Source organism: Procambarus clarkii, chromosome 83 (genome assembly GCF_040958095.1).
Source record: "Procambarus clarkii isolate CNS0578487 chromosome 83, FALCON_Pclarkii_2.0, whole genome shotgun sequence".
In the NCBI taxonomy this organism is placed as follows: Eukaryota; Metazoa; Arthropoda; class Malacostraca; order Decapoda; family Cambaridae; genus Procambarus; species Procambarus clarkii.
Window position 1 is genome coordinate 11,585,584 of NC_091232.1, and position 17,893 is coordinate 11,603,476.

The window sequence follows — 17,893 nt, forward strand, 5'->3', positions numbered from 1 at the left end:
AGCCTCTGTTTAACGCAACAGTAAAATGTGTACTTGGATGAAAAAACGATTCTTCGCGGCAGGGGATCGTATTCCAGGGACCATAGGATTAAGGACTTGCCCGAAACGCTACGCGTACTAGTGGCTGTACAAGAATGTAACAACTCTTGTATATATCTCAAAAAAAAAAAAAAAAAAAAAAAAAAAAAAAATATTATAGGAGCACGAGCGGGTGGTCGCCTGCATCATCAACACAGCAGGTGCAGGGGCCACCGTCCCTGGCCTATCATTCAACAAAGACGTTACGTGAAGAAAGCAGTTCTCTAGTCATCTTGATGTGAAATAATATATAAATCTATATGTAAATATTTTGTTTACAACTATAATTGTGAACTTCAGCATCTGGCTCGGAACAAATAAAATGTTTAGCTAAGATAACTGATGTGTTTTTTTAGGGCCCTGTGAAGATAGGTGTTAGGAATGTCTCCGTTCCAAGTCCCAAAACTTCTATACTGGCCTCATAATGGTTTACAGCCACACGAAATGATAATGTAATATCCAACATCAGTCATTGTATTCAACACGAGTCAAAGTATCATCAGTCAGAATATCCAACACCAGACAGTGTATCTAGTACCAATCAGTGTATCCAATACTCGTTAATGTATCATACAATCAATATTACTTCTAAAATCATATACAAACACGTCATAAAATGTGTGTTAAATCAAATACTAGTGGCTATTTTAAATGTAAATAATAGCCTATAATTAAGGGCGAGGAGATGCAATTAATAATTACATATTTCTGATTTACTGACAAAGTCAAAATCAAATAATCATCACATTAACGAGAAAAAAGCATTAACAGTAACTAGACATAGATACGTTATTTTTAATAATCTTTAATTATTATCTTATGGATAATTAAGTAAATGTTTGAAGTTTCCTTAGAAAATAATTAGAATTATACAAACACAACAAGGACGCTATAACAAGGACTTAGCTCTAATCACCAAACAGGGAACTTTGCCCAATAAACTCTTTCTCAGATTAGCTGCCATCAAGAAGATGTACAAGTTTGTTCAAATTAAAGAAGCGGAAGGAATCAACTTCAAGAAATTTAATACATAAACAATAATCTTCGAGTCACTGATGGGCATAATGGAGACATACTGCACTTAATACTAAGAATATGAGAGTGGTAAATTGGCCACTCTGTAAGGGGGTTGGACAAACAGTTTACGTGTGGTCGACATCTGCATCATGCAAGTCATTTATTTACCTGACGACTTTATTATTTCAAATAAAATAACATTAGTGCCATTTGCAATGCTTAATATTTAGTGATTCCGGCCAAATTGAATGAAAATTGAGAGTGTTTCAATATTGGTGCTTTGAACGCGCGTAAGAAATCACAGCTAATAATAATTATTTCTTCCGTCACTTTAACTAACACAGTGGAAATAGCGAGCTCTTATTACTCAACAATATTCAGAAGTAGGTATTTACCATTGTTGTGAAGGCTGTTCTGAAGAGGCCGTGGTGTCCGTAAAGACAATTCTCTAGCATCTGAAGAACTGTGGCTTCGTGAAGAGACTACAAAGGTCTGCTTCTTTTTTTTTTGAGATATATACAAGAGTTGGTACATTCTTGTACAGCCACTAGTACGCGTAGCGTTTCGGGCTGGTCCCTGGAATACGATCCCCTGCCGCGAAGAATCGTTTTTTCATCCAAATACACATTTTACTGTTGCGTTAAACAGAGGCAAGTTAAGGAATTGCGCCCAGTAAATCCTCCCCGGCCAGGATACGAACCCATGACATAGCGCTCGCGGAACGCCAGGCGAGTGTCTTACCACTACAATATTTTCAACAATAGCATGTTGAAAAAATATATTAGCAGCACATGTGTGTGTGTTGGTGCCTGGCATACCTAAAGCTGCTCTACAAATGACAATCGGTGCGCATACTGAGGTAGACGCGGGGCCTCGCTCCTAATACGTGTGACTGAGCACTACAAGCCAATGGTGTTATCTAAAGAGGAAACAAAAAAATGCTGCAATCCTGAAAGTGTTTCACTCAAAATTATCTACTACCAGAAAGTGTTTCACTCAAAATTATCTACTACCAGAAAGTGTTTCACTCAAAATTATCTACTACCAGAAAGTGTTTCACTCAAAATTATCTACTACCAGAAAGTGTTTCACTCAAAATTATCTACTACCAGAAAGTGTTTCACTCAAAATTATCTACTACCAGAAAGTGTTTCACTCAAAATTATCTACTACCAGAAAGTGTTTCACTCAAAATTATCTGCTACCAGAAATTTTAGCCACTTATCTCGTTTGCTAACTGTAGATAGTACATGCAGGTCAATGAAGTATTTTCCCCGCCGCTCAACTAAGAGACGCACTCTTTGAATTAAGGAGTTCTGAGGTCACGGTGATATTTTATTAACCTGTGCAACCTGTCCTCAGAGCAGGCTCGTTAGGGCAGCGGCCGTCCACCACCCACTGTTTATGAATGAAAAACAGATTACACAAACGACTCACAACTGATGACGTCTGAACACTTCCGGAACAAGTGCTTCGCTGACGACTTTTGTTCGAACCACAACGCTGTAATTGCTTCACCCACGTACTACAAATACAAATAACCTAACCTAAACTATGCCTATATATGCACAATATGCTAATATATTATAATATTAATTTATATTTGAGAAAATTCCCGTTTTGAATGAACAGCATGTAAAAAATTATGAATGCGTCTGTGGGGTCGACCACTGGATGTAATGGACTTGAGTCGAGGACGGGTTGAAATGCTTCACCCACGTACTACAAATACAAATAATAGACAACAGAACCTAAACACCTAACCTAACCTAACCAATGCTTAAATATGCACAGTATATTTAAATATGCATCAGCTCCTGAGACTGATGGATGCCTACTACTACTATGCTAATATATAACAATATTAATTTATATTTAAGAAAATTTATATTTTGAACGAACATCATATTAAAATTCATGACTGCGTCTTTGGGGTAGACCGCTGGATGGAATGGACTTGTTCTGAGGACGGGTTGCTGCTGGATTAACGATCATTTGGGCTTTTGTTTATTAACACGCGCTGCCCTGGAAGAGGTCCGTGTTACCTCAACAATTACGCTAGTTTTGTTAATTTAATTACGGTAGTGTTTGCTTATACATAATTACCTTGGTTCTAATGGATTCCCACTTGGATTCCCACCGCCCTCAAGGTGAACTTTGTCTTTTCCAACTGGATCAGAGAGCGGTTTCACAAGAGTGAGACTTCAGTACATCAAACAAAACCTCGACTCTGCCGAATTTAATATTTTCGGAACTCACAAGATTCACCAAAACGTGCTTGGTCAGCAGTGTACCGGAGGTTAGCAGACCCCCTTTTTTCTGGTGCTTTCCTATGTGTATTTAAACAAATGAAGCATGTATGAAACACGTCAATCGCGGTTGGTTATTTTCTCCGATGTTTCGTCGCTAAGGCTGCCACGAGAATAGCAATTCAGTAAGTGGCCAATTTGTTGTAAACAAACCAGTTTATATGTAAGATCACCTAAGACTGTGAGGCAGCTGCCGGTAGAACTTGTGTATATTTACCAACATTTCAGATCAAAAGTCAATGATCAAAGTGGATTTTAAACCCGCTTTGAGGCTGGTCAGAAAAGAAAGTGCTCCATGCTTTTCATCACCATTCCCCACCCGTATTTCAGATCAACATTCACAGAATCATGCTAGAGAGATTAATATGATAAGAGGTGTAAGATGCAACAAAATATCATTCAAATAACTGAGACCTAACGCACGTACTTCTGAGATATTGCAGGGCTTAATTTTGGATATTTTCATTTATAATGTCGTATTATGTAAGTTTTCAAGTGACGATAAGGTGTTTTTTCAGTTTCTCAAAGGGTAATTATGTATTTTTTAATATCTACATATATATATTTAGATATTTGTTAATACTGTTGCTCAGTCGTTTTAATCATACATCGCTATTCATATTCCCCCGAGACACTATATAAATAAATTACAGGACAGAGAGTGAAAGCAATGTTCACTCTGAGTGAAACACTACAAGGAAGTACCAGACAGGTCAGTTGAAGCATGTTATTCAACACTTTATAAAAATATACTTTTTAAGTTTTTAGTTTAAACCTGTGTATGCATTAATGTAATGTTCTCTTTGAAGGAAATACAAAGTACAATGATGTTCTGTTCAAAATATATTTATCCAGTCCCAGAAGTTAAAGATCTTATCTAAATAAATAAGTATACAGATATAACATACATAGTGTCACAGTGGATGACTAGAGAACTGCTTTCTTCATTTAGCTCATCGTTGTGTGAGTTATGCCAGGGACTGTGGATCCTGAGCCAGTTGTATTGTCAACACAGAATACCACTCGTTCTTGCTCCTAAATTATGCAAAGGAAAAGATTAAGTCACGGAAGGTTCTTGAGCCCAGGTCAGATTCATCGTTATTCTCAGTGAGTGATTTACAATGTCTTGGCTCTAGTACTGGATGTTAGAGGCGCCCAGGAGACAGGCGCAGCTAGCGGGGAGCTTGAAAGTCTCGATGGCGAAGGGGAAGTACTGATCATAGGGGTCGTAGACGATGAAGCGGTGGTAGATGGACTTTTGCAGGCACTTGGACTCGTAACACTGAGGCACTAGAGGACAGGCATTACCGTGCTTAAGGCACTCCTCAATGCGGGTAGTTTGGGTGAAATCCTTGTAATCTACCTGAATGTTGTTAACGATGATGCGCCACTTTCCGTCGGTGTTCTGGGCTCGCAGAAGCCTGACGTATTCGGTCTCAGAGGGACAGAGATAAGTCTCCTCATAAAGGGTTTTGAGACCGTCGACGGAAAGCTTTGTGTCCAGGTCTGCAACGTCGGTGTAAAGGGTGAGAAGTTTCTCCTTGTGTTGGTTGGCAGCTTGCTGGACCTCGTAGGCTGGGTACTCCTTATCGTTGATACACCAAGGCTTGCCGGTTTGAGCAGCACAGGCGGGGGCCCCATATGAAGGTTGAGGCCCGTAGGCCGGTGTTGGGCCATAGGCGGGGGTTTGGGGAGGATAGGCAGGGGTTTGGGGAGGATAGGCAGGGGTATGGGGGGGATAGGCAGGCTTAGGGGGATAGGCAGGCTGAGGGCGATACGTAGGCTGAGTGGGATAGGTAGGCTTTGGGCGATATGTAGGTTTTGGGCGATAGGTAGGTTGTGGACGATAGGTAGGTTGCGGCTTGTATGTAGGTCGTGTTGGATGATAGGATGGGGTATAAGGAGGCGGGGGAAGTTCGGCAAGAACAACGGCCATCACAGCCAACGACACCTGTGAAAATATAATGAGTCAGAATAAGCATTTGTTTATCATACTACTTATAACAACATTATTATTATTATTATTATGGAGTCGACCATCTCCATTTTTTTTACATTTTCGTGTATATCAGCAGTTAGAGAATGATGACTGCTTACTTACCACAAACCTCAGAGCCATGTTGGAGGAACCTGAGTGAGAAATGGAACTGTGCTTCTCCCGGCCTCGTCTGCCTTATATACTGACTCCCACACGTACAACGCCCTTGTTCTTAAAATGTAACACTAACACACTGACGCTGTAGAGGTGAAAGTTCTCGCTAAAATCCCACAAGCTCACCCTTCGAGTACTGAGTAAATAGCAGACCCTTCTGTAGCTGGTTAGCTGTTTATGAAGATCAGTGTGATTGAGATGCATGAATGGAATGTCGTACCTAGTAGCCAGAACGCACTTCTCAGCCTACTATGCAAGGCCCGATTTGCCTAATAAGCCAAGTTTTCATGAATTAATTGTTTTTCGACTACCTAACCTACCTAACCTAACCTAACCTAACTTTTTCGGCTACCTAACCAAACCTAACCTAACTTTTTCGGCTACCTAACCTAACCTAACCTATAAAGATAGGTTAGGTTAGGTTAGGTTGGTTAGGTTCGGTCATATGTCTATGTTAATTTTAACTTCAATAAAAAAAATTGACCTCATACATAATCAAATGGGTAGCTTTATCATTTCATAAGAAAAAAATTATAGAAAATATATTAATTCAGGAAAACTTGGCTTATTAGGCAAATAGGGCCTTGCATAGTAGGCTGACAAGTGCGTTCTGGCTACTAGGTACGACATATATATATATATATATATATATATATATATATATATATATATATATATATATATATATATATATATATATATATAATATATATATATATAGCAAGGACGGCATGGGTTCGAATCCTGGCCGGGTCAAAGAGTTCTTAGTGATATATGGCTTGCGCGTTCATGCAGCTTTCTCACACATGTTAGACTCAGTGCGGCCCGTGCATGCGCCAGAATTTGATGAAAAACTGTACCCAAATGGATCCATGAGTGTCGTCGGGGGTTAGTCAGTCAGGGAGCTTAGTTAATAAGCGCCACGACTGACCAATCCTTATAGACGATCATTGGTGCGGTGGTCACGGTACTGTGTACGTTTAGGGGTGATCCTGGACGGCATGGGTTCGAATCCTGGCCGGGTCAAAGAGTTCTTAGTGATATACATACATATATATATATATATATATATATATATATATATATATATATATATATATATATATATATATATATATATATATATATATATATATATATAGAATGTGTGTGTGTGTGTGAGAGAGAGAGAACGAGAGAGAATCACTCTATTGTAATTTCATTGTGCATCGACGAGAACTTTTGGTTGGAGAACTGCATTACTACTCCAGGTTGTAGACGGACAACATGTCTAAATTTTATTTTGGTACCAGCTCAGGTCCTTCCTAATACCCACCTGTAAGTTGAGTAGAACCTCGGGATGGGTTTTTAAGCTCATCCTGCGGCCGTCTGGGGTAACCCAAGACACGAGTTAAATTCTACCATATTGCTTCAAGAGATTTTCTCATAGGTACGTTACACTATTGTGTATTATTGTCATTATCCATATCTATAAAAGATAATGTATGTTTGATGACCAAACCACACGTAAGAAAGTTAAGAAACGACGATGTTTCGTTCCGACCTTGACCATTAACTTGAAAATGGTTCAGAACAGACCGAAACTTTATTGTTTCTTCATTTCTGATATGTGGTTTGGTTATCATATCTTCAGCCATTTCATTGTGACTCATTGTCTGTAACAGTTTTTTTTGTGTCCGAGGTAGCAGGCCAGACACTAGTTATTAACCTCACACAACTTTCCATAGTGACTAACATTTGTATGGACAGTGTCATAGGTGGGGTCGGGATCGATCTCCATGCCTCCATTTAAGTAAGACTGGCTTCTATGTTGGCAGCCAAAGACTTGTATGAAGTCTGAAATGTGGGTTTAGTTTTCCATAGCGTTTTAACATATTTTCAGGTGATCATATCACACACACAACGTTGTTACAACGTCTTGTCAACGTAACAGTAGTAGATAATAATTTGTTTTCTAAATAAATTATTGTGTTTGTGTTTGCTGGACACATATATTGCATGTTCTGTGTGAGAGTGAGAGAGAATCCAGAGAGGGGGAGAGAACTGAAGGGAGGGGAGGAGGAAGAGAGAAAACGGGAGGCAGGGAGGGTGGGGAGGGAGGGAGGGAGGGAGGGAGGGAGGGAGGGAGGGAGAGAGGGTGGGAAAGAGAATGAAAGGAGGGAGAACTTTCCTTTCACTTTTACCCTCGACAGCTTAGCTGGGAAGCTATCTTGAAGGTCACTTGAAGGCTGCCGACGCCATGTCTAAAGTTGTGAAACATTGTTTCGTGAGTCGGCAGCCTTCAGGGGCTTTCAAGAGTCTTCATTATGGCGTCTTAGTAACTTTGGAGGTACAAACAATCAGAAAATAACACTTACTACCCAGGAACAAAAATAATTGTTACAGAGATTCTTTTTAAGTTTTCATGTATTTATTGAAACATAAGATTTTCTGTGGATGCAACATTTATAATGTGTGCACGGAAAATAATTGAGGAAAATACAAAGTACAATGATGCTGTGTTCAAAATGTATTTCTCCAATGCCAGAAATAAAAGATATAAAGTATCTAAATAAATAAGTTTACATATAAAAATATATCATACATAGTATCACAGTGGATGACTAGAGAACTGCTTTCTTCATTTAGCTCATCGTTGTGTGAGTTATGCCAGGGACTGTGGATCCTGAGCCAGTTGTATTGTCAACACAGAATACCACTCGTTCTTGCTCCTAAATTATGCAAAGGAAAAGATTAAGGCACGGAAGGTTCTTGATCTCAGATCAGATTCATCGTTATTCTTAATAAGTGTTTTACGTTATCTTGGCTCTAGTACTCGATGTTAGAGGCGCCCAGGAGACAGGCGCAGCTAGCGGGGAGCTTGAAGGTCTCGATGGCGAAGGGGAAGTACTGATCATAGGGGTCGTAGACGATGAAGCGGTGGTAGATGGACTTCTGCAGGCACTTGGACTCGTAACACTGAGGCACTAGAGGACAGGCATTCCCTTGCTTAAGGCACTCCTCAATGCGGGTAGTTTGGGTGAAATCCTTGTAATCTACCTGAATGTTGTTAACGATGATGCGCCACTTTCCGTCGGTGTTCTGGGCTCGCAGAAGCCTGACGTATTCGGTCTCAGAGGGACAGAGATAAGTCTCCTCATAAAGGGTTTTGAGACCGTCGACGGAAAGCTTTGTGTCCAGGTCTGCAACGTCGGCGTAAAGGGTGAGAAGTTTCTCCTTGTGTTGGTTGGCAGCTTGCTGGACCTCGTAGGCTGGGTACTCCTTATCGTTGATACACCAAGGCTTGCCGGTTTGAGCAGCACAGGCGGGGGCCCCATATGAAGGTTGAGGCCCGTAGGCCGGTGTTGGGCCATAGGCGGGGGTTTGGGGAGGATAGGCAGGCTTCGTGGGATAGGAAGGGGGTGGGGGATAGGCTGGCTGGGGGCGATACGTAGGCTGAGTGGGATAGGTAGGCTTTGGACGATAGGTTGGTTTAGGGCGATAGGTAGGCTCTGGCTTGTATGTAGGTCGCGGCTGATATGTTGGGCGAGGAGTATATGAAGGAGTTGGAGGATACGTGGGCCTGGGGGAGGTGGCATACGGAGTGCCATAGTGACTGACCCTTACATTGGAGCCATGTTCGGCGAGACCAATGGCCAATACAGCCAACGACACCTGCAAGGGTAAAAAACAATTTCAAATTAACTTTCAATCATCGATATTCTTTTAACAACTACGTAATTATTTTTAATCAAGCAACTATGTTTCTGACGTTCTATCTAAACCCGATATTCGCCGCTTACTTACCACAACCCTTAGAGACATGTTGGAGGAACTTGAGTGATGAATGGAACTATGCCTCTCCCGGCCCCGTCAGTCATATATATATATACTGAGATTTAGGAACACATCGCCCTTGCTCTTAAAATAGAAAAATAATACTAGCTCTGTAGAGGTGAAAGTTCTTGTTAAGTCCCTCCACAGGTTCACCCGTAGAGCGATGACTAAGCGGCGGATACCGCCGTGGCTGATTGGCTGAGGTCCAGTTGATTCCAGAAACTTAACAATCAAATCCATATTGCTTAGACGTTATTACAGAATACGTCATTATCGTGTCCTCGCATATTATTCCTCTCTTCCAGTGTGGAGAAGTTCAGTTTGGTCTCGTTGCTAAAATCCCTCAACTCAGAAACGAACCTGTTGCATCCCTTTTTTTTGGGTTTGTTGTTTTTCGTTAGTTTGTGTGTGTGTGTGTGTGTGTGTGTGTGTGTGTGTGTGTGTGTGTGTGTGTGTGTGTGTGTGTGTGTGTGTGAAATAATTTGTATAATCAGACTTGCCACTAACTGTAACCTGCAAAGTGAAGTTGCAAAACAGCTGGGTGAAATACAATTGCGTGAATCCCAAGAGTGATGTGACAAGTGTGTTTGCTTCAGAGAAATATTATTTATAAAGTAACTTACAAAGTAAGAAGCTAATTCCTTTGGATAGTTACTACAAGGAAGTAGCAGGGTAGAGAATGTTTACCATTTCGCAGTTATGTTGTATATTTCTAAATACAACATATGTGGATATTCAAGTATATCCAATCACCATAAATGTCACAATCACCTCAATCTAAAAAAAAACGTATATCAGTCTCTACAGCCATTATATAATCACTATACTCATCATTACCACTATATTCCCCCCAGTCACCATACACACCTCAATGATAAGTTACCATAATGGTTACAATTACCACAATCGTCAGTCACAGCCCCCACCAGTCACCACCATTTGTTACTGTCACCTCAGACCATAACAGCGCCAAAGGGGAGCACAGTCTGGGTCTGACCACAACGACTGTTGATGAAATGGTGACCAGGCGCCCCCTTCCACCGCCCCCTCTCCATCTTTACCTCAAGCTGCTCCACTAATTACATACCAGAGGGCGGTCACGTGTGTATGTGTGCGTGTCTGTGTGTTTATATATGTGTGTGTGTATTTACTCTCTGTGCCTGCAGGATCGAGCTTGGACCCTGACTTTTTAACCGACAGTTGTCTATACTGACTCCCGACATAATTGTAATCTACTACTTGTTTCTCTCTCTCTCTCTCTCTCTCTCTCTCTCTCTCTCTCTCTCTCTCTCTCTCTCTCTCTCTCTCTCTCTCTCTCTCTCTCTCTCTCTCTCCCTCTCTCACACACACATCCCAAGGATGCCGCCCGTCGCATCTGTGTTTCTCCCAGGTACCTATTTACTTTTAGGTGAACAGAGGCATCAGGTGTAAGAAACTGTCCATTTGTTGTTGCATCGAACGGGAATCGAACCCGTTCCTTAGGACTACGACCCCAGAGCACTGACCGATCGACTGAATGTGTGTGTGTATACATTTACGCAGCTGCGACATGACTATATGTATATGTGCTTTCTAAATTATATGTTATGCTGCTAGTTAGTTTATATATTCGTAAACGAACATGGGGGCATATGCAATATATTCTGTCATTTTTCGATAAAACTATCAGTGAGTCTTTCTACCAACATACTCGCTTAGATATTTCCCAGTATATTGCTTTGATATCTACCAATACACTCCCTTACATATCTACCAATATATTAGCCTAGATATCTATCAACGTACTTGCTTATATGTTTGCCAACATCGACTATCATCGACTATATAGTATATCGATTATACACTTGCCGAGATATCTACTGACATACCTGCCTAGATATTTATGAACACACTAGCCTATATATACATATCTATGAACATACTAGCCTATATATATCTACTAACATTCTTACCTAAATATATACAAAAATACCAGGCTAGATATAGACCAACATTCTTGATTAGAAGTCTTCCGACCTAGTAATCTACAAAACTACTTACATACTTGCCTAAATATGCCATCATAGATGTGTAGATACTTTAAATGTCGCAAAGTAGTACTGTATCATTACTGTACTGTTATCTGCAGCAATGTGGGTATGCAGAACTTCTAGTGTTTTTATTATTATTATTATTATTATTATTATTATTATTATTATTATTTCTATTTTTAGTATTTTCAGATTATTTACCTTTGATTTGAATTGTAATGCACTAATTAAAATAATAGTCACAGAAAAACAATTCCTTTCATCTTCAAATGGAAAGTGATGGAAAGAGGCCCTATTGCTCCCATTAGGAAAACTTCCAAATGGAATTTGTTGCGTTCTTAAGTGGAAAGCTTCAAGAAGAGTCACCTTCCCACTCCCTAAGTTTCGGCGAGATGCGTCACCAAGAGGAGGAACATCCTCATCAAGGCCCCCGCCTTCAGGTAATGACGGTGACGGCACCTGAGGCAAGGGCTTGCCTTGGCCAACCTGTGGGTGTGGTAAGTGGCACTTGCTTATAACCACACTGAGAAACATGTCTCGGCCAGACCACATGAATACCTCTCATCCCTAAGGCAGTCTTCTGTAATAACTTCCTCGGTTGCTGTTGATTTCGAGGGTCAACCCTCGGTGAACTGATCAAATATGAAAAGGAGAGTGAATGAAAGATTGAGACAGCTGTAACTAGAGGACCAAAGGATGGAAAAACGACACGTAGCCTCCGTCAGTTGAGCATAAAGCCAGACGACTGTGCTGCAGTATACCTCCTCAACAGTGTGAAAACAAATGTTCAATGTCGGTAACAATTCGAACTGTGTGGTGGAATTACCTGCCCAGCAGGACCTTACAGTCAGCCGCCACGCCTCCAACCTGACATAGTTTCTTTTTATTATTACTCTCCCTCCCTTTCTCTCTCTTCACTCATGTGTATCTACTATGTATGTGTGTGTGCGTACATGTGCGTGCATATGTATGTTATAACGTTTCATAGGTCACAAATTAAGGTAAGCATTTAGTTCGTACTACTAATCATGGAAATCCTGTCTACAGTTCTATCTAACTTTATTGGACAATGTTGAGTTTTTTGCTGCTTTAGATTTAGCTACTCAGAACGAAATGTCCATGTAGCACGGGCTATAGTGAGCCCGTAATTAATATTGAAGACAAAGCCTCACATTTAATGCAATGCGAACTTAATTCACCTCCCTAAATGCTGTACCTCCAGATTCTCAGGTGTTCCACCACTGCTACATTTAACAACATCGAAGTTCAAATCTAGCTTTTATAAGATCAAAACAATTACACACAGAAATCACAATAGCGTGATATATAAAATGAATATATCACAGCCCTTGTGGATTTGTTCATCAAAACAATTAATTCAAAGAAATAAATGATAATAATAATAATAACGATTATTATCGTTATAATATTTTCATATACTAACTTATATTCAGCCCGTTTATTGCATCACTGGTAAATAACTTTAATTAAATTATGCTAGTTATATATATATATATATATATATATATATATATATATATATATATATATATATATATATACATATATATATACGTATACATATATATATACGTATATATATATATATATATATATATATATATATATATATATATATATATATATATATATATATATATATATATATATATATATATATACATGAATCGTTCATTACTTTTGTAAAATTAGGACAAATTAAAGAATACAAAATAAACAATTCTTCGGGTTGAATTATCATATGTAAGACTTGTCAACAGCTCTCCGCATTGTGCGCCAGGTATTTGGATCGTTTTCTATAGGGCGCGGCGTTGAAATCTCCGGGAGTTTACCACACATTCTTTTCCTGTATTTTCTAAATTTGGAGATTCATAATCTGGTGACTATGGCTGGAACATATGTATTTATTTATTTATTAGGTTTTATCTTCTTTTTGGCAGATTGTGTTGATGGATGAACAAGTGACAATAGAATAGAAAACATAGGGCAGTGTGTTTACCTGATGTCTGATTGTGATACTTAATTAGTGTTCAAGAATTCAGATGGTCTATCTAAATAATCCAGCTTCCAAATCTCAAATATGGAGAAAAAGCACAAAATACATTATATGTGACTTTAGCCACTTTAGCCCGTTAAATTTCATATTTTTAGGTAAATATTTCTTCCGTGTTTTGCAATTACATATATTAATCTAACTATCAGATCTTTTGCTTAGGTTAAATTAAATAAAAATAATAATGATAATAATGAATTAATAATAGTTCCCTTCCTCTCTCTCTCTCTCTCTCTCTCTCTCAAATAATGAAAATGTAAAAAACAATACATATAAGAAAACTGTCATTTCGCACCTATATGGATATATAATAGCTCAAAACAAAAGACGGAGTGCTTTTTACTTGCACTGTTGTGGTTGTGACAGGAGTAGTCTCCCTCCCTCCGTGAGAGTGATGTGCTTTATCGTCCTTGGCAGATTTTGGAGGTTTAGGAAAGTTACTTCAGCGATTAAGAAGGATGTGATTAGGTAGCGATTTTTAGAGTTAAACATTGCTGTTGTTTGTTGCTATTCTTGTTATCGTTTTGTTATTGTCATTATTATTATTGTTATCTTTATAATTCGTTTTATCATTATACTTTGTACTATTATTATAAGTATTATTATTTATATTTATTTACGCTTCACTTGGCAGATAATCTGATACCTAAAAGCTAAAGCTACATTTTGTGTTATTTTTCATTTTTCTTAACTATAAATTATATTATATTTTGTTGTTAAGATATTCTTGACAACTAAAAAGTTCTATACTGGTGTAATATATTTTCACCTTCAATTAAAATTTAACTTTTATATATTTTTTGTGATTTTTATAACAAGCAATTTATGTTGTCTTCTTATCTACTTTGATGCTATCTACGGAAAAATTATATTTCTACTCAGAACACACATTAATTCATGATTATACCTGTACACATCATTAATAATTATGTTTCCCTGTACACATCATTAATTCATGATTATTACAACTACTTTGTCATTTATTGCAAACATATTGTTAAAGGTTTGTTTAGTGATTATCCGCACTTGAATATTCACGTGGCTAGAGAAGTGAGGTGAAAATGACCGTCGTGTGTGAGAAGAAGGGAATTAAATGTTGTTATTAGGTGAAGTGACAGTACTATTAGAAAATTAGAAGAGCATTACGTTAGACGTTAACATGATTAGATTAATGTGTGTGTGTGTGTGTGTGTGTGTGTGTGTGTGTGTGTGTGTGTGTGTGTGTGTGTGTGTGTGTGTGTGTGTGTGTGTGTGTGTGTGTGTGTGTGTGTGTGTGTATGTGTGTGTGTGTGTGCGCGCGCGCGTCTAAAAAAAGTTTATAAGATTACTCGGGAAGCATGTCATTGGTCCGTTGGTATTAGGCAACAGAGCAGTCGTCAGGCCCAGATATTTAAATATACTGACACGTAATATGGCATTTTAGAATATGTAAACGCACAAAGTTCCATTCAAAAATAAACCCAGGAGGGCGTACAGCGATACGGGCAAGACCTGTATATAAGACCAGGGGCAGATGAGTCAGATGCTGTAGTACTGGTCAGTAGTCATCAGCAGTCATCACTCTCCACCATGTCCGCCGCGTGGTTGGTAAGTGTGGGGCCACAGCGGTTAGCCAGCGTCATTAGCAAGAAGTGAAATGAAGAGTTTAGCTTTATACCTTTCTTCAGGGTTACGTATTTTGAGGCTAAACATTGACCTAGTATTTTGTACTTAGAAAATGTTTGCATATGGGAATTAAAGGTTACCCCTGACGAGCCATGATAATAATAATTTATTTGTAAGAAAGTACAATGGGTTGGTGAGATTACATAAGATTGGTATTTGTACATTCTTGCAAAGCCACTGACACGCATAGCGCTTCGGGCCAGGTCCTTAATCTAACATATCAGGTAAGATGAAAAGGTACATTGAAGCAAAGTTTTATATCAACAAATAACTACAATATAAGTTGATAGAGGTGATTACACTGGTAAGGATAAATATGTCTTAAGTTTTAATATTTGGGAAAGTGGGTAGTATAAAATACAGTGTGAGTTTGAAGCACAAGGTAGGAAACTATGAGGATTAAATTAGGTACTTTTTGGTTTTACTTTTTAATAAGTTGGACGATTTTTTGTATTCGTCAAGGAGTGAGTTCCATAAACTGGGTCCTTTTATTTGCATGGAGTGTTTGCACAGATTTAGTTTGACTCTGGGGATATCAAAGAGATATTTATTTCTGGTGTGGTGCTCATAATTGCTGTGAAGATCAATGAATATATTGAACATAGTGACTGGAATCAATGTGAATCAATCAATTTCCTTTGTAAGACGGGCAGACAAAGTGTCAAAAATGAAAGTGAAAACACCAATATTTCAAGCCACTAACTTCAATTTAGACACGTTGCTGAAAGACTTGTCTGATTATTTGGATAGTAGTGGATATATGGGCCTGCAGGCCGCGCCAAGCAACAGCCTGACGAACCAAATTATCATTGGTTATTAGTCCCAAGCCGGGTTTGGGGAGTAAAACAACTCCCAGAACCCAGTCCAATATACTCTAGGTCTGCTCAAGGTATTCACTAAACAAACAATTAAATTGTCAGTAGCCAGAGTTGTCGGCTCACGTCCGAATAAACCCAAATTCGATTTATGCGGAAAAACAGAACTCCGCATAAATCCGTGATATAAGGTATATAACTCACCGATCCATTGAAAATTATTCATCAACCAAGAAGTTATTTGTTTCTAATTCGTATGGTCAACTATTTGTAGTGTAAAGTACACTGTATACACGTTAGCGGAATGTTGACATCTTCAGTCATTATGCTGAGTGCCAAGCGACCTTCATATACCCTTACACTGGAGACAAGCCAACACATTACATCATTAAAGCAATAATACGTCACACGGATTTACAAATGTCAGACGGCGGCAGAGGACTGTGGTACGCAAGCCATAACACACATCATGATGTGATGATACACACAATGATGTGTAGGGTATACAGAGTATACATCGACCACACGCCGTGTTTATCTAACATATAGACTTCGCTCGTAACAACTAAACCATTAATTGTACTGTAACGTTGAGAGTCTTATGCCAATTCCACATTAGCTGCTCCCCAAAACGACAATAACATCCACAACAGCCCTCAACAGCCATGCCAACTCCACCATAACTACTACGCATTAGTAGTACTACTACTACGCATTAACTACTACTCCCTGCAGTAGTTAAACTCACAGTAACGTGGCCGGAACAAATACATATTAAACCAACACATTATAAGTGAACAAAGTGAAAACGTTTGGGTTCAACCCGGATCATTGTCGAGCCAAGACTGATAATGATTCAGGACGGACCGAAACGTTGTATTTTAGGTACTTGTTCTGTAACGTCGAACTCTAGCTCCTTAGCCCTACTTTTCAAAGAATTTGTAAATATGTGGACTGGCTCGTTTCTCTTGACAAATGTACACATTTAATATTGTGTATTGACTTAACTTCCACCAGTTTGTCATATATGTAATTACAGTTATTTACAAATATTTGGCTGAATATTTTTGTTATTAAATTTTTCTGGTATATTTGTGTACCAGTTGACCAGGTCCTTGTTTTTACAGGTCTCCGTCATAGTATCGCTGGTCGTTGTAAATGTCACGACAGACCCAGCTGTTTATTTTGATCCCTCTCTCCACTATCCACACTCCACCAACACAACAAAGCTGTTATACCACTCACAGCCCATCTTACCCACTCTCTATCCACGACCTACCTACCATCCACATCTTGCTATCTACCCACGACCCATCTACCATCCACAGCTGCTATACAACCTGCATTCCATCTTGTACCTACAACCCACGCTCTACCCACAACTTACATTTACCCCACAACCCAACCTCAACTTTCACCCCCACTTCACGCGTCACCAGTACACAGTTCCATCCTGCGCCGTGAACACCACCAAGACCTGGTGCCTTGAAGATGCCAATTATCCCACTGATGATGTTCAACAGGCCATCCAAAAGCACCACTACGTCTTCACCACCCTCTACGCTGACGTCGGTACCCTCACTACTGAACACTCCGTCGGACGTCCTAAGACCCTTCAGGAGGAGATGTACCTGTGTCCCTCAGACACCGCCTACGTTAAGCCTCTACGTGTCCAAAATAATGAAGGCAAGTGGCGGGTCATTGTCAACAACGTCAAGGTTAACTATGAAACATACACTCAGACGGCACGAGTTGAGGAATGTTTAACAGCTGGGGAAAACTGTCAGATAGTTCCATTGTGTTACGAGTTCAAGTGCCTGCAGAAGTCCATCTACCACCGCTTCCTCGTCTACGACCCCTATGACCAGTACTTCCCCTTCGCCATCGAGACCTTCAAGCTGCCCGCCAGCTGCGATTGTCTCCTAATGAGAGGCTAA

General features: G+C 39.4%; 4 protein-coding genes across 4 annotated transcripts in view; 2 read left to right on the forward strand and 2 right to left on the reverse strand.

Moving 5' to 3' along the window:
* The window catches only part of LOC123768848 (neurotrophin 1-like), a 1,631-nt gene extending 1,214 nt beyond the window's left edge, over window positions 1–417 (forward strand). Inside the window, exon 2 of the mRNA XM_069316164.1 lies at window positions 1–417. This exon is cut by the window's left edge and continues 1,030 nt beyond it. The gene's annotated coding sequence lies outside the window, so the exon portion shown is untranslated.
* Window positions 418–4,229: 3,812 nt separating this feature from the next.
* On the reverse strand, window positions 4,230–5,574 carry LOC123768847 (neurotrophin 1). The gene is made up of 2 exons (XM_045759637.2): window positions 5,506–5,574; window positions 4,230–5,355 (listed from the first exon to the last, which is right to left on the reverse strand). The coding sequence occupies exons 1-2, from the start codon at window positions 5,521–5,523 to the stop codon at window positions 4,537–4,539; spliced, it is 837 nt and encodes a 278-aa protein (XP_045615593.1). The 5' UTR covers window positions 5,524–5,574; the 3' UTR covers window positions 4,230–4,536.
* Window positions 5,575–8,020: 2,446 nt separating this feature from the next.
* Window positions 8,021–9,394, reverse strand: LOC123768846 (neurotrophin 1-like). The gene is made up of 2 exons (XM_045759636.2): window positions 9,343–9,394; window positions 8,021–9,210 (listed from the first exon to the last, which is right to left on the reverse strand). The coding sequence occupies exons 1-2, from the start codon at window positions 9,358–9,360 to the stop codon at window positions 8,365–8,367; spliced, it is 864 nt and encodes a 287-aa protein (XP_045615592.1). The 5' UTR covers window positions 9,361–9,394; the 3' UTR covers window positions 8,021–8,364.
* A 2,400-nt stretch (window positions 9,395–11,794) lies between these two features.
* Window positions 11,795–17,893, forward strand: LOC123768795 (uncharacterized). Its single transcript, XM_069316217.1, has 2 exons — window positions 11,795–11,899; window positions 17,084–17,893. Exons 1-2 carry the CDS (start codon window positions 11,795–11,797, stop codon window positions 17,891–17,893), a joined length of 915 nt encoding a protein of 304 aa, XP_069172318.1.

What these genes read in the sequence shown, in the direction of transcription:
- LOC123768795 (XM_069316217.1), top strand. Translation starts at nt 11,795, where the DNA reads ATGCGTCACCAAGAGGAGGAACATCCTCATCAAGGCCCCCGCCTTCAG. An exon ending in TTGGCCAACCTGTGGGTGTG is followed by an intron (nt 11,900 to 17,083) that starts GTAAGTGGCACT and finishes TTGTTTTTACAG; the next exon opens with GTCTCCGTCATAGTATCGCT.